The sequence below is a fragment of the Megalobrama amblycephala genome, linkage group LG3 (genome assembly GCF_018812025.1).
Source record: "Megalobrama amblycephala isolate DHTTF-2021 linkage group LG3, ASM1881202v1, whole genome shotgun sequence".
Taxonomy (NCBI): Eukaryota; Metazoa; Chordata; class Actinopteri; order Cypriniformes; family Xenocyprididae; genus Megalobrama; species Megalobrama amblycephala.
In genome coordinates this window covers 47,700,218-47,716,825 of record NC_063046.1, presented here as the reverse complement: position 1 = coordinate 47,716,825, position 16,608 = coordinate 47,700,218, and the positions used below count along the sequence as shown (strand labels likewise).

Here is a 16,608-nt window from a genome sequence, read left to right as displayed (position 1 = left end):
CAAACTACCGTTGAAATGCTCAGGGTAAGAAAGATTTTGTTTAATGTTTTTGAAAGAAGTTATCTTCTGCTTACTAAGACTGCATTTATTTAATCGAAACAACAGTAAAAACAATGATAGTCAAATATTATTACAAATTAAAATAACAACGTATTTTAAAATGTCATTTGTTCCTATGATAGTAGAGCTGAATTTTCAGCATCATTACTCCAGTCTTCAGTACGGAAGAGGATTAGGGCCAAGCAATAATAAAAAAAATAAAACCATCTCGAGATTAAAGTTGTTAAATTTCGAGAAAAAAGTCGAGATAAAATGTTGAGAATAAAGTCATTAAATTACGAGAAAAAACTCATTAAATTACGAGAAAAAAGTCGTTAAATTACGAGAACAAATTCGTTAAATTACGAGAATAAATTTGTTAATTTAATGACTTTATTCTCAACATTTTATCTCGACTTTTTTCTCGAAATTTAACGACATTTTTCTAATAATTTAACTAATTTGTTCTCGTAATTTAACGAGTTTTTTCTCGTAATTTAATGACTTTATTCTCAACATTTTATCTCGACTTTTTTCTCAAAATTTAACAACTTTAATCTCGAGATGATTTTATTTTTTTTTTATTATTGCTTGGCCCTAATCCTCTTCCGTACTTCAGTGTCACATGATTCTTAAGAAATCATTCTAATATGCTGATTTGCTGCTCAAGAATAATTTTTTTTATATTATCAATGTTGAAAACAGTTGTGCTGCTCAATATTTTTGTGGTAACAAAAGATCAATATTCTCTAATAGAAAGTAAAAAACAAAAAAAACCACATTTATGTTTTTTGATTTTATAACAATATAAAACTCTTTACTGTCACTTTTGATCAATTTAATGCATTCTTGCTGAATAAAAGTATAATTTCTTAAAAAAAAAAAAAAATCTTACTGACCCCAAACCTATGAACAGTAGTGTATGTGGACTTTATTGACTATTACATTTCCATATATTTGTGCCATGTACATCCACAGCTTAGATCTCAAACAACACACTGAGAGGTGTGAGGTCAGGGTAGCTTGTTACCTTCACTGTGTTGGCTGCCTGCACTGCCTGGGCCGTAGCTGTAGTTGGAGAGCTCATGGTAGGGAGGTGGCTGGGTGGAATAAGGGTGAGGGTACTGGTACGTGAAAGAGTGGAGCAGGGGCCACGGGGTTGCCCCTGGCAATGGAAGAGGGGCCAGAGTGTCTTGGTCTGAAGCACCACTGGAACCATCGTTATCGTTAAGAGAAAGGTTGGCCATGTCTGAGAGGAAAAAGTAGTGAGAGAATGTGTAAGTGAAAAAGAACATATTTATTGAGTATTCTTTCTTTAAATTTTATATAAAAGAAGAGCTCGTTCTACTTACAATTTTCACAGTTACTAAAGTCTCCAAATATGTAATAACACTGTTCAGAGAAGGTGATCTTGTTAACAGTGTGTCTGATGAAACCAGCCTTTAGTAGGTTACTGGCATATTTACGAGCTTCTCGTCTGTCCTGAAACCCTTCAATGTGATGGTACAACCACTCAACCACATCTGAACCTATACACACACACACAATCATAAAGCCAGAGAAAAACTAATGAGATTAGGGCCATTTGTACAAAGTTCATTTGGAACAGCTGCTGCATCCCAATTCGCACACCATCCATCCTAAATAGTATTCGAAATTAGAGTTAGTGTGTCCTTAATCATAGTATGTTGAAATGAGTATTCTAAAGATACCCGGATGGTCTACTATTTCCAAATTCAAATTGGCTAATATTTCCCACAACTCATCACGTGTTGGATGAAGATTAGATTAGAACTACAAACACAAATAAAAATTGTTAAAAAACTACAAACATGTGCAAGACAGACAGTTAAGTAGTGAGGGGTTTGACTCATGATTAATAATCAGTATCTAACTTGACGCAGCAAGTGTGTAAATACAGTGTCAGGTATAACTGAATAAGTCTCTGACCTAGGAAAGCATTGGGAATGGTGATCTTCAGCCACATTCGGTCTCTGACCTCCAGACCAGACTCTGGAGATGCCATGGCCTTCGCAACAGATGCCATGTCAGAGCGAAGAGACAGGTTAAACTCATCAAAGCCTAAAGACAGAGAAAAAGAGTTAAAATAATGGTATATTAATAAATCGAAGGTCTAGGATGAGTAAAGGAGAAAAAATACGGCTAGAACTTACGTTCAGTTTCAGTGACAGATGAGCTGGAGGTGATTGTGCTGCTAGGGTAGGACGGAAATGCCCCTGTGAGAGCTACCGAATGATTGATCCATGCTGCTGGGTCTATGGGCCGGATTGGCTCATCTGACAGAGAAGATGGGGAAGGATGTTAGATAAATAGATCTCAAATAACATCTCATCATCATTAAAAACAAATATATATATATTACACATACACACTACCATTCAAAAGTTTGGGGCAGCAAGACTTGAAAGAAGTCTCTTATGCTCACCAAGGCTGTATTTATTTGATCAAAAATATAGTAAAAACAATAAAATTGTGAAATATTACAATTCAAAATAACTGATTTGAATATAAAATGTATTCCTGTGATGCAAAGCTGAATTACTCCAGTCTAATATGCAGCTCAAGAAACATTTCTTTATTATCAGTGTTAAAAAATAGTTTATGCATCATAACTTTTTTGTTTGTTTCAAAAGTCTTAGGCCACCACAAGCTTAGTTTTTTATGACCGTCCATATTTATTTTTCAGTCTCTTTATTAAGAAACATACACAAAATAAAGGAAATGTGTACACAAAAGGTAAAAAAAAAAAAAAAAAAACAGAACAAAATGGCTTCTTTAAGCAAAAATCAGTATTTAGTGTATAGTATATAAAATAAAAGGAGACTTACTACGTGGCAGGGTGAAATAACCTTGAGGAGCAGGGTCCCAACATTTTGCCACAGTCAGAGTGATGGGTCTAAGAGAATTGAAGTGAAATTATAAAACGGTTAGTTCCTGTCCTTGATTCTGATTGGTCAATAGCTGCGCTTTATTCATGATAAAACACAGCTATGACCGCTTCACCCAGTGGTTCTGTGTATCACTACACAACACTCTTAGCAACCACTCTTAGCAACGTAAACTGTTTGTTCTCAATTGATATTGTTCATTGAAGCTTACTGTATTATGTAGAAGAGTGTTGTGAGAAAAAGATAGAGTGCGCGAGTTTATTACCTGCATTCAGATTTAGCATTTTCCTTCAGGTCAGTCCTATGTTCATAATAAAAAATCTGTTTAAATGTCTGATGTATCATCTTGTCCTTTTAACATTTAAGGGGTTCTGACAGCGCTAGTCAAAGCATTTGTCAGTTGCGTCTTGTTCCGTTTTTCAAAACAATTCAGTCTTTTCAATATAAAAGTATTTGCTACTGACTGACACACTCATAAAGACAGTCTTTGTCGCCATCTAATGGCCTAATAATGTAACTTCCGCTGCTGTTCACAGTCAGGGACTATTTTTTCCGGCAGAAGGAAGGCTTTTACAAAAAGTTTACTTCATGAAAGTTGCATTGATACATATTTTTGGCTTTAATATTTGTATTGTGTGATAACCGTTTTATAAAAGCAAAAAGGTACTCACCTTGCTAGTGCTGTATCGTGAATAAGTCACGGCTTACTCCGTTTCGCGTCGTGCCTAACAACGCCCTTCAGCCATGACTTATTCACGATACAGCACAGCCTCTCATACCTTATTGCTTCCTTATAACATTGCATGATATATTAAGGCCTATTCATACCAAGAAAGATAACTATAAAGATAAATGTACTGCATTCACATCAGCAGATGATATCGTTGTTTACTTTAAGTGTGCTGCAGTTTCGTGGTCTGCCACTTTAACGCTCGAGCTATTTTCATTCATTAGCTAGAAAACAAAATTCTGAAAGTGATTCCAACTGTATTGTTTCTCTTTGCCACTATCATTATAGTCGTGGTGTGGACTCTGCTATTCTTTGATATTTAGAAAGATTTTTAGAACTATATCTTTATCTTTATAATTCATCCTTAGTGTGAACAGGCCTTTATGCAAATTATTATACATTAGTTAGTAGACAACAGAGTGTGACACTACTGTACTCTTACTATAATGCTCCCTTCAAGCACAAGTATACATAAACAGCACCACAATGTCATATTGACCAGTGGGATTTTTTTTTTTTTTTTTTTTTTGAGCCTTGATATCAGAGTTGTTGGATTAATTACACCACTAATGTGTACCATTTGCTCTTTGTTTTATTGTATTTAAGTTAAAAAAGATTTAATGTTTTTTTCAGGAGGTGAAAAATAAATTAATATGTGGCATTCCAGGATGACAAGCTTAAGTTAAAGGTAATTCTCACAGACTCACCCTGGTTTGTGGACGATCTCACGGAGTACCCTGACTGCATCATCATTACTCATGTTCTCAAAGTTAATGTCATTCACCTGCACAGAAAAGAAACATTAGAGCTAGTAATTACAACAGAACCCTGCAGCAGTGAAAGTACTTATCTTTTGTCAATTACTATTGAAACGGTGCCAATGTTTGTGCATGGGTGCGACCCGAGTACATGGTTTCAGATTTTAATGTCAAGCCATTACGTTTGACAGGAATTAAAACCGCAGTCACGTCACTCATCTGACTGGCTTGTCGCCCATCGAGTAGAGATTATAATGTGCAGGTCTCACTTTGTGCCTGATTTCCCAGCATTAATCACTTATTTTCTACACTCTTAGAAAAGAAAAAAGTTCAATGGGCTTCTACATAGAATCCTAGGATTCTTGACTTGATTTTAAAAAATACTTTATGCCAAAAAGGAGAGAGAGAGAGAGAGAGAAAAAAAAAGAGAAATGTCTTACATGATTGCATAATACTTTCATGTTTAGGGGGTTATAAAGTATGTTTACGAGCTGCTTAACTGTACTTCCACTTCATAAAATGTAATTAAAAATGAATTAAAACTAAATTAATTCAAATGAAATCCATAAAATTAATCCCTCCTAACATTTTCTATATATGAAGCACCTGATAGAACCCTTTAAGGTTCTATAAAGAACCTTTTCTTCTAAGACAGACACACACCTGCAGCAGCATGTCTCCGGGTTCAATGCGTCCGTCTGCAGCTACAGCTCCTCCCTTCATGATAGAGCCAATGTAGATACCTCCATCTCCTCTCTCGTTACTCTGACCCACTATACTGATGCCCAAGAAATTATACTTCTCTATAGGATACAAAAACAGAGAGAGTATTACACATTCTGAATTAAACACAATTCATATGTAATGAATAGCAGGAAAAATGCATAACACAAACAGAAAATATGACTAAAGAAAGGAAGAGGAGTTAAAAAAAAAAATGGCACTGACCCATGTTAAGAGTGACTGTGATAATATTTAGGGACATGGTTGAATCTGTCACACTGCTGAAAGAGGAAGCCTATAATACAACACATAAAACTCAGTAAAATAAAAAATTGTTCAAATGTCAAATATCAAATGGTTGTTGCATACCCTCTCCAGCCGCGGGCGCTGTTTCCTGCGTCTGCGATGGCGTTTGAGCAATCTAGAAGCTGTGCTCTGCTCAGTGGAGCTGCTGAATCTGATAACATGTTTATTTAATAAAATAAACATTCATAATCAAAGCATAAACTAAAATATTTATTCCCAACTAATTTTGCTTCAGGATCCAGATTTTATCATATAGGACATTAAGTCGCAACCCAACATAGTACAAACATCAAAATGTATCAACTAGTTTATTATTTGTTTTTTAGATGTCTCTTGAATTTTGGTTTTATGCTCTTAACAGCCAATAACTCACTGCATAAAACCATGTTTATCTTTATTGCAAATATGAGCGTCTATTTAAAGTGCTTTTTTAAATTGTACCTTTCATGCAGTGTGTAATATAGATGTTAGTCAATGTAAAAGGTCTGCAAAATTTTAAAAATCAAAGTGCACAACAGATAAAGTTATTCTCTCCTAAAAGAAAGAATCGATTCTGAACTGCTTAAATGAATCATTAGCGATTCCAGTCTCACTTCCTGTTACATATACCTATGTAACAATGTTACAAATGCGCATAATGCCAGGCTACGGTCTTCACTGGCTGCCCGCAAACAATGTCTACTTTGACCCTCAAACACTGTAGCCAACAGAGTGGACAACTGCCTTTTGTCTTCTACTAAGTAACAGATGAGTTTGTTTTAAAATATAATAGAGTTTAATTGGAAGTGCAGTTTTTGACATCAACAAACAAAAGATAAGTCTATTGATTATGCTATCCTAACTATGTGCAAATATTTTATGCATAATATTATTTGCATTTGTCATTGTCTCATGTGCTGCACGCAACCCTATCAGAACATATCTGCAACCCATTTTTGGATTGTGACCCAAAAAGCAAGCACAGATGCTTATACACACATGTGAAGTTAAATCATTTCTCCAACCCCAATCAAGCACACCGTGACTCTGACCTGCTCATGGTATCATCATCATCTGAATCACAGAAGCTTGTGGTGTCCAGTTCACTGCTCATCACTGTGGTGGCACTCTCGTACCCAGCCAGGTGTCTGTCCATACGGGACTGCCCATTCATACGCGGCCCTGAAACAGAAAAAGTACAGCAAAATGAACAACGTACTTCTCAACGTACCAAAATGCTTCTGAGGTAAAGCACAAGAATTATTAGGTAATGTCAAAGAGACAACAAAGGAGACTGAACAGACCATGTTGCTCTATGTTCTCTCTGGGTCGAGGTCTCTCTCTCCTGAAAGACACGACTGACTCTGTCTCTGTCTGATCATCTAAGGACTCCAGGCTGCCTGTAGTGTTGGGACTACACACACACACAGACACACACACACGCACACACATCATGCAATGATTTACATTCAAGACACCTCTGCGCATCTTTGCAAGCTGAATGAAACTTAATTTTTTAACAGCCAGCTGCCTCTGGCAAACCAAACAAGGAACAAAGAGCAAGAGAGTTACATTTAAAACAAAATCACATTCTTAATCAGTATATTTAACATGATTTTGAGTAAAAATACCTGGGGATCCTTACCTGAAAAGACTAACTGCTTTTAGATTTTTTGGATAATGTATCTTGAATATAACTATTTTGTCTTGTGTCATTAGCATTTTTTTTTTACTTGCTTTAACAATAAACAATCTGACTAAATTTATTTCATTTCTTAATTTTTAACAGCCATCTTCATTTAACAGCTTACATTCTACAGTTACATTTCAAGACAACATTTCAGACAACACAAACACTTGATGGTTTTGGGCACTTTCTACACAAACATATTAGATTACCTTGAGGGTATCACGCAAAAGCTTTACACCACTGTGCAAAAGTTTAGGATCGGTTAGTGTTTTTCTTTTTTTTTTTTTTAAGTTTTTGAAAGAAGCCTTTTATGCTCACCAAAGTAGCCATATTAGAGTGATTTCTGAAAGATCATGTGACACTGAAGACTGCAGTGTCACATGATCATTCAGAAATCACTCTAATATGCCGATTTGGACCTCAAGAGACTTCTTTTATTATTATCAATGATCACTGGCACCTTTTGAAAGGTAGTTACATACTCATGACAGGATTTATAAACAGACAAGGTTAGTAAGTGATTAAATCACAATACGGACTGCATAAAGCAAGTCTAAAAATTGTTCAATTGTATATAGATTTACCTTCCAGGTAAAACTCATAGCTTTAAACTAGCTCACAGAGGTCGTGATCACAGAGGGTTCTGCCACAGAATTTTATAGAACAATTGAGTTTTTTTCATAACATGAATTGTGCAACGTTGACAATGTTATTGAACCAGCACTGAACATTATTGAGCTGAATAATGACACTATCTTTTGAAATTAAATTTGTTTCATAATTGATTAATTCTGCAACATTAAAGGCACAGTATGCAAGTCGCTTATTCAAAACACCGTGAATGAGTGTTGAATCATGGGAGTTGTCATCCTCACCTCCACAGCCAATGGAAAGAAATCCGATGGGACTTAGGGAATTGAGAATTGAGGATTGAGTGAATGCTAATGAGAGACATCTGCACGACACACCAACACTCTCATTGGAGAATGACAGGGTATAAAGGAAATTGTTGAATGAAGTCATTATTTTTGTTTTGTTTTTTCACACAAAAAATTATTCTTGTCACTTCATAACATTAAGGTTGAACCACTGTAGTCACGATGACTATTTTAACAATGTCTTTACTACTTTTCTGGACCTTGAATGTGGTCATTTCGCTGCTTTCTATAGGGAATAAAAAAAATCTATTGGATTTCATCAAAAATATCTTAATTTGAGTTCTGAAGATGAACGAAGGTCTTAGGGGTTTGGAACGACATGAGGGTGAGTAATTAATGACAGAAATTTAATTTCTGGGTAACAACTTAACTTAGCACCCATTTTATACTACAAAGCAAAATGGTTCACATATTTTGACTAATCTATGACACAGCTTGGAAAAACAAATAAAAAAGTGATTATCCCTTCAAGGAAAGCTGTAAACTTAGTCACTGACTCCATTCAACAGTAACCACAAAATGACATTCATGGCGAGAAACAGAGATGCAGATTAACATACTGGAAGGAAGGTGGCCTGGAGTCTCCAATCCCCCCTGTCCTCTCGGCGGGAGGTGGAGGCAGGGGAGGAGGGGTGGGTGAGGGCTGAGACGGGACCTCTACTGGAGGGGCTGGGGGCTCGGCTGCAGGGGTATCTGAGGACACCAGCTAACAAGAGAGAAAGATTGTGGAGAGAGTGAAAGTGATCCATGAAAAACAAGGAACTAAAAAGACTATGGGAAAATATCTTATGACAACACCACCACAAATTATTTTTTACCCAACACATACTCGTTGAGCTCACTGAAATGCAAAACTGATCACACAATGCTTCAGGTCAAACATATCCAGTGTCTGGGTTTTACGTAACTATAATTTAAATGAAAACCAAGTTGGAAAGGTAAATGGCTGACAGCGAACAGGAAGAGATCAGCCCTCTTTAAAAAGCTCAAGTAGAACTACAAACAAGGAAGGGAAAAAAACATCAACAATCTTCACAATCTGCAACAAAACACAGTATGCTGAAGTGTTAGAGTCAAAGTCATACTTGAGAAGATAAAGAAACTTCAGATGTGTAATAAAAGGGCACATACAGTATCATTGTATGTCCTTCTCCTTTCTTCATGCTAATGGATGCTAGGTTATTGTACACTCCCTCTCAAGGGACCTTGAGCCATCCTGACGGTGGTCTACTATTTCCATCCCAGTGGGTATGGTTTCGTTCAAGCCTTTTGACTTAAGCACCTGCTTTTCTTTGAGGGCTTTTAGACGAGACTGGATTTCAGTCTCTGTGTGAAGGGTCTGACACATACACTTTGTGCTCTTTAAAGATTTGCTGTGACATAAATCAAAACAGGCCTGATACGCGTCACTACAGGGATGAGGTGCTTCGGCGAAGTTTAGTCAAATGGTGCAGTTTCCACTCATAAACCAGAGAACTGCTTTGACACCATATGAAAGCTCAGTAAAACAAATGTCATTTGGAGGGGAAAAAACTACTGCTGACTGACAGAGAAAACTGGAACAGGAGCAGTTCTTACCCAGGAGACAACTCTTCCGTTGAAGCATGGCAGCTTGGCACTGTCGTCTGAGATCTCCTCCTTCACCACCCTAAGTAAACACAATTATCAAAGTGAGAAAGAATTAAAAAGAAGGAACACACAATTTGACAGATTGTTTGCATGGATGAATGTGTACATCTAGACTATTTTGACTTTACTTAAGCCATGGACAACGTCGTATATACTAGAATTTTTACAATTTATGATGAAAACATACTTACATAGGCAAAACTTGCTGTCACAATGCTTTTTCATATATTTTTTATGTTAAAAGTGCCCCTGTTATGCTATTTTAAAGGTTTTGGAGGTCACCTACAATAGGTTTAACATGATAACACTTTTCTCATAATATACATTGAGTATGAAAACGGTTTGTTCGAAGATTCAGTCTCTCTAAACCCCTCCTTTCCGAGAGTCTACTCTGCTCTGATTGGTCAGATGGTCCAATCTGTTGTGATTGGTCTACCGCTTACAGAGCACGTGTCAGAAACCAAATGCCTATTACCATATATAAATTTCAGCTCTGAAGGTTTCCACAGTGCTTGATACACAGTGATAAGAATGATGACGTCAGATTTCCAAATCAATTCCAGCGTGAACAAACTTGGCAGTAAAACATATATGATTAGAGATGCACAGATATATCGGCCAATAATTGGTATCGGCCGATAAAATCAAATTTTCACACTATCGGCTGATAGTTTAAAAATAGTCGATAATCAGAGCCGATATATCCTGTCAATCAAAAGAGGGCGGGAAAATGTACTGAATTTGTGCTTTGTGTAAAGAAAATGCTAAGAAACCAGTTTGATGTTCAATATTAATAGTAAATATATGAATCAATAACATTCAGAAAGTTAAGAAATATAAATTTAATCTTCAAAATGTAGTTATTGTGTGTTAATATTAATTTGAGTAATGTGTTTGTTTATAACTGATACCAGTTTCTCTGAAACAAATTTATGAGATGGAAAAATAAAGTTTTTATTTGCATTTCTTTCAAAATATAATGCTTAATTAATTATTAATTATAATGAAATTATCATTAATTTGTAAGAAGGTATAAAAGTCAGAACCCCCAAACTATCGGTATCGTTATCGGCAGATATCACTCTGAATAATCAGTTATCGGCCATCGGTAGAGAAATTTAGTATCGGTGCATCTCTAGTCTATTTATGATTTCCATTTCAAATAAATGATGTTCATTTGAACTTTCTATTTATCAAAGATTCCTATAAAAAGAATCTTGGTTTCCATGAAAATATTAAGCAGCACAACTGTTTTCAACATTGATAACAATACGTTACTTGAGCAGCAAATCAATATATTAGAATGATTTCTGAAGGATCATGTGACACTGAAGACTGGTGTAATGATGCTGAAAATTCAGCTTTACCTTCACAGGAATAAATTACAATTTATATATTAAATTGTAATATTGCAAATATATTAAAATAAAAAAATAGTTATTTCAAGTTATAATAATCTTTCACAATATAAGAGTTTTTACTGTATTTTTATCAAATAAATGTAGCCTTAAAGGTGATACAGAGGATTTTTTCATCGACTGAGAATCCAAAGACTGTTACTGAGTTTTTGAAATGAGCGCATGCGTAAGAACAACCCCCCTCCTTCACAGCTCATTTCGATGGAACGCCTCCCAAAACTCGTGCACGAGTATTGGAACACGAGTGTTTGTTTACCACCGGCATTCGCTGTGTCGACTCGTGTTAGTGGATTGATTATGTCGGACTCACCACAGGTAACTCATAATCTGCAGTTGTTACTCCTGTCTCCTAACAAAAACATTGCATGCGGCGCCTGTGGAGCATGGAAAGTTACTGGAGCGCGCAGCCACGCACGTCTCGCACAGTGAACGTCATGGGAGTGATTGACAAGCCAGAGGGCCAATCCGTGCACGTCTTTCACAAGGAACGTCATGGCAGTGATTGACAAGCCAGAGGGCCAATCCGTGCACGTCTTTCACAAGGAACGTCATGGCAGTGATTGACAAGCCAGAGGGCCAATCTTTGGCTGATGTTTTTAAGGCCCTACCTCGTGCACAGATGATGTATATTAATATTATTACTTTCAGTGCACCTAACAAATAGTCTTTTATCAGTTAGTAAAGACAGTTTCAAGTAATATTGCAAAAATGTATAAAACAAAACATCCTCTTTAGCACCTTTAATTGGTGAGCAGAAGAGACTTCAATAAAAAAACATTTTAAAAATCTTACAGACAACAAACTTCTGAACGGCAGTGTACCATTCATATTACTGATACTTCCAAGACTCATCACAAGTCATTTTTGCTAATCCGACAAAATTTCAGCTATGTTAGGCAGCTATTAACATCATCTTGTTTAAAATACAGCAGGACTGACACTGCCCTAACAATGTATAATACAGCACAACAAACGTTTAAGTTCTCAAGGCATAAAAATGGATGTACAAGATCAATGAATGTTTTTAACAACATTCAGTACTGACTAAAGAGGGCAACCAGCCAGAATCCTACTGAGCCCTCAAAGGGTGCCAAAGTAATTTAAATGTATATCAGTAATAGTGATGCTTGCCTTAGGAAACACCACTAATAAATATAATAATATTACATAAATATTAAATGACTTTTTTTATAGTCTTTTTCCTTGCCTGAATGTGCACAAACCATTGCCAATTCTTCTCTGCACCAAACAAACATTTAACTTGATGATGCAACTCTACAACAATTTCACAAAGCACTTCCTGAAAGCAAAGCTCTCCTGCATTTTAACGCTTGCGAAACAATCCCACCCCCAAACTCTCTAATGACGCTAATTAAGCCCAACATCTGTACTTGAAAAACAACCCTTGACCTCTAACATGGCCCACAATAACACACTCACGCACTAGAACCACAACCTCACATGAAAACCTGCTTTCAACAAAAGCTCTTACAAGAGAATGAGTTCTGGACATGTTAAGTCTGCAGACCGTATTACAATTTGGCAAACATTTGTATATTTATTTTAATTCAGAAGATTTGTACAAAATCTAAGAAACAAGGTAGGAGGAATAAAACCTGCCTGGAATTTGGTCTGTACTTTTAAGGGGATGTAAACTGCAGAGAGAATGTAGAGGGGCCCTGGAGAGACCGAGGGGTCCCCTGCTCCTTTCTCTCTCTCCCTCTCATTCACTCTCATTCTGTTGATTCTATCCCAGACACTAAGCAAATGGCCCGTCTCCAACCTCCAACCATATCCCTCCCCAAACAAGGCCCAGCAATCCCAGCCACACACAGTCAGACTGACAGCTGGCTCTTCACACTGTAAATCAGCACGGCAGCATCACAGCACTCTGCCCCACTCCACTACCGTATCAGCTTACATCCACATCCAACGCCGTTCAACAATAATACACACACGTCCACCCTTTTCCACAATATAAAAAACGGGCGAGACATTGACGGCCCTTCTTCCAAGGTAGGAAAGAAGAAAAGATCGAGTCTTCAGATTTCACTTTCCCACTAAAATTCACCAAAAAACAAAACAAAAAAACCAACTAGATCTCATTAATGCAGTTACACCAATCTAGCACTATTTTACTAGAACAGGAAACAGCAGACATATCTCATTGACATTTTGGCTGCTGGATTAAAAATGCTAATTTGCAAATCCCTGTAAAACAATGCTAGTTCCACTCTTCTGATGTAAATTTGTCAGTGTTAATGAAAGACAGAACAGACCCTCGGTTGTTTTCTTGTTTTATACTATAGTCGGTATGTGTATATTTTCTCTACACATATATTGCTATACACTACCATTCAAAAGTTTGAGGTTGGCAAGATTTTTTCAAATGTTTTGAAATAAGTCTCTTATACTCATCAAGGCTGCTTGATCAAAAATACAATAAAAATAGCAATATTGAGAAATATTATTTCCATTTCAAATAACCGTTTTCCTTTTGAATATATTTTAAAATATAATTCATTCCTGTGATGCAAAGCTGAATTTCTCCAGTCTTCAGTGTCACATGATCCTTCAGAAATCATTCTAATATGCTGATTTGATGCTCAAGAAACATTTCTTATTGTTATCAATGTTGAAAACAGTTGTGCTGCTCAATATTTTTGACAAAACGGTGATACTCTTTTTCTGGATTCTTTGATGAATACAATGTTCAAAAGAACAGCATTTATTTGAAATAGAAACATTATAATGTTGTCACATTATAAATGTGTTTACTGTCACTTTTGATCAACTTGATGTGTCCTTGCTGAATAAAAGTATTAATTTCTTTTAAAACAAAAAAATCGTAGTGACTTTTGAACGGTAGCGTAGGCTATTTATTATAGCAACAAAATGAAACATTATAATAAATTAACATCGTCAAGACTCCACATAGCACCTGAAATTATTGACAGGCAGTATAAAATAAATGCAACCGAGTAACGTGCATTTGCGTCAGTGACTCTACATTTATAGTGCTTCAGGTAAACGTCTTTGATTCATATGCATGTGAACATAAGTGTAAGCTGTCAAACTGATGGACTATTTACAGTCAGATGATAACATCCTAATTTGCTAAGATTACTGCAGACATTCCTGGAGCATCTGGAGAATGCATAACAGACAAGTACGTGGCTAAGATTTATTGGCTGGTATTCTGTCCATGGCAGGACGATTCAGGCCAAATATGTGGTCTGAGACAAAGAACTCCACTCTTTATAAAACATTTAAAAAAAAGCACCGGCAAGACAACAGCGGGACACTAAAAACTTGGCATGTATGCAAAGAAGTAAGGGAAAGGATGAGGATTTTACTACATGATGAATATGATCTACCTAATGTTTAGGTAGAAGACAGAATATATAAATTATTCACTACCGTTCAAAAGTTTGGGGTCGGTAAGATTTTATGTTATTGAAGAAATCAAAAATACAATAAAACAGTAATATTGTTAAATATTTTTACAACTTAAATAACTGTTTTCTATTTTAATATATTATAAAATATAATTTATTCTTGTGTTGGCAAAGTTGAATTTTCAGCATCATTACTCCAGTCTTCAGTGTCACATGATCCTTCAGAAATCATTCTAATATGCTGATTTGCTGCTCAAAAAACATTTCTGATTATTATCAATTTTAAAAACAGCATAATATTTTTGTGGAAATCGTAATACAAATGGAAACTTACTGTAAACTTACTGACTTACGGTCACTTTTGACCAATTTAATGTTAGTTTGCTGAATAAAACTATTCATCTCTTTAAAAAAAAAAAAAAAAAAAAAAAACAAACAAACACGGTGGTGTGCATTAAAAACTGAAGAATTTAGAGAAATTCTGTTTCTCATATCAACCAGAAGAGAATATGACTACATATTTAATTGAAATAATAGCATTCAGTGTAATTATAAATAATACAGATATCAAATAATAGCCTAGTAGTGTTATAGCTGTATACAACACAACTAATATAGACCAAGTATTTCTTATTTAGACTAACTTACACCAAGTGAGACTGCAGAAACTTTTAAACTCTCTCGAGACATTGTGAAATGCAGTTACTTTGCAATGATGGCTTGATACGATTAGACCACCCAGACAACTGTCCTTCTCGGGGAAAACCCTTAACAAGCTATTACAACAACATCTCACACAACTTACGAACATATTCATTTCCTACACAGAAAGAAAACTGCTTTTGTTCTGGATTTTCGCGAAAATCTTTGTGTGCTTCACTTACCCGAAGTCCTGGTCCATAGACTTGAAGAAGAATTTGTAGTTCGGCTTGTTCAAGACTTGTTTAAAATCCAGCAGAGTGATTTTCTCAGCCGCTATGGGAATTTTCACCAAGTACGGCGTCTCCTCTTCGTCAATGTGATAAATTATTTTAGTCTCCGCCATGTCTCCTCACTTAAATCGACTTTCCCGTTGTTCTACGAAAGTATGGAAGAGGCGGCGGCTATCCTGCTAACGTTAGCCAGCGCTCCGGAGAAAAGGGGGTTGAGGAAAGTCGTCTACTCTAGACCACAATACTACTATCCAATAACACTGCCCTGGACAGGGCATCCAGCATAAACAAAGAAAAACTGCGCTATTGTGCCCAACTTTTGGCCTCTTGAGCACTCGAAAGTCTCATGATTTAGTTTGTTAAAAACACAGCTATAACCAACCACACTTTAACGACATTCCCCCTTACAAAAACACACGGGAGATTTGAAATAGTTCTCTCCGGCTCGGGCCAGCGCGGCGGCGTGTGACGAAAGAGAGGCGGCCAGGACTTCCCACTGGTCCGCTTGTTTGTACAGGGGCACGTCCATACGGGTGTTTTGTGGTACTAGCTTCTAGTGGTGGAAATTTTGATTCACCCTTTGACTCGAATCTTTTGAATCAGTTCACTAAAAAGATTCATTCACCTACCCTTTCTGCAGAAGCCAGTAGGCGGCAACATGCTGGCTGCGTCCGAAATAGCATCTCCTGAGTAGGTTGCTATTTTGAATTAGTTCACAACCGCTAAATAGTACGTTCTATTAGGCTTATATAGTATTAATTCGTGTGGTATGAATGTAATCTGGACGCACTGCATTTGCCATGTTGCCCTTATCACGTGACCAACCAGCTTCAGTTGAGTCGCTTCACTGCCATTCACAAAAGTCTTGTTCGAGCTGCATCGGCATTGTGCAGACCGATCGGCGTATGACATTAAAGGGATAGTTCACCCAAAAATGAAAATTTGATATTTATCTACTTACCCCCAGCGCATCCAAGATGTAGGTGACTTTGTCTAGCATTCATTGAAGTATATTGCGCGAGACATCACTTCCACTGTCAGAGCACGATCAGACCTCACTAAACGAGTGCTGAACGGAGTTGGACATAGTGGTGTATTAGAGGTAAAAAATGATATAAATACTGTTCGGTTTCTCGCACAAACCGATCGTTTCGTGTCT

General features: G+C 36.5%; 1 protein-coding gene across 2 annotated transcripts in view; it reads right to left on the bottom strand.

Moving 5' to 3' along the window:
• Positions 1-16,039, bottom strand: part of dvl2 (dishevelled segment polarity protein 2) — a 17,921-nt gene extending 1,882 nt beyond the window's left edge. Inside the window, exons 1-15 of one of the 2 annotated variants that reach the window (XM_048185804.1) lie at positions 15,402-16,039; positions 9,651-9,720; positions 8,633-8,778; positions 6,749-6,858; positions 6,497-6,626; positions 5,529-5,616; positions 5,385-5,454; positions 5,100-5,239; positions 4,386-4,462; positions 3,214-3,249; positions 2,889-2,956; positions 2,214-2,336; positions 1,990-2,121; positions 1,392-1,568; positions 1,070-1,288 (exon numbers count right to left, since the gene is read on the bottom strand). In XM_048185804.1, coding sequence (XP_048041761.1) covers positions 1,070-1,288; positions 1,392-1,568; positions 1,990-2,121; positions 2,214-2,336; positions 2,889-2,956; positions 3,214-3,249; positions 4,386-4,462; positions 5,100-5,239; positions 5,385-5,454; positions 5,529-5,616; positions 6,497-6,626; positions 6,749-6,858; positions 8,633-8,778; positions 9,651-9,720; positions 15,402-15,562 — 1,747 coding nt within the window. In that variant the 5' untranslated portion in view covers positions 15,563-16,039. The remainder of the gene's footprint in view (positions 1-1,069; positions 1,289-1,391; positions 1,569-1,989; positions 2,122-2,213; positions 2,337-2,888; positions 2,957-3,213; positions 3,250-4,385; positions 4,463-5,099; positions 5,240-5,384; positions 5,455-5,528; positions 5,617-6,496; positions 6,627-6,748; positions 6,859-8,632; positions 8,779-9,650; positions 9,721-15,401) is intronic. The other variant, XM_048185805.1, reaches the window with a different exon arrangement.
• Between the last annotated feature and the right edge of the window lie 569 nt (positions 16,040-16,608).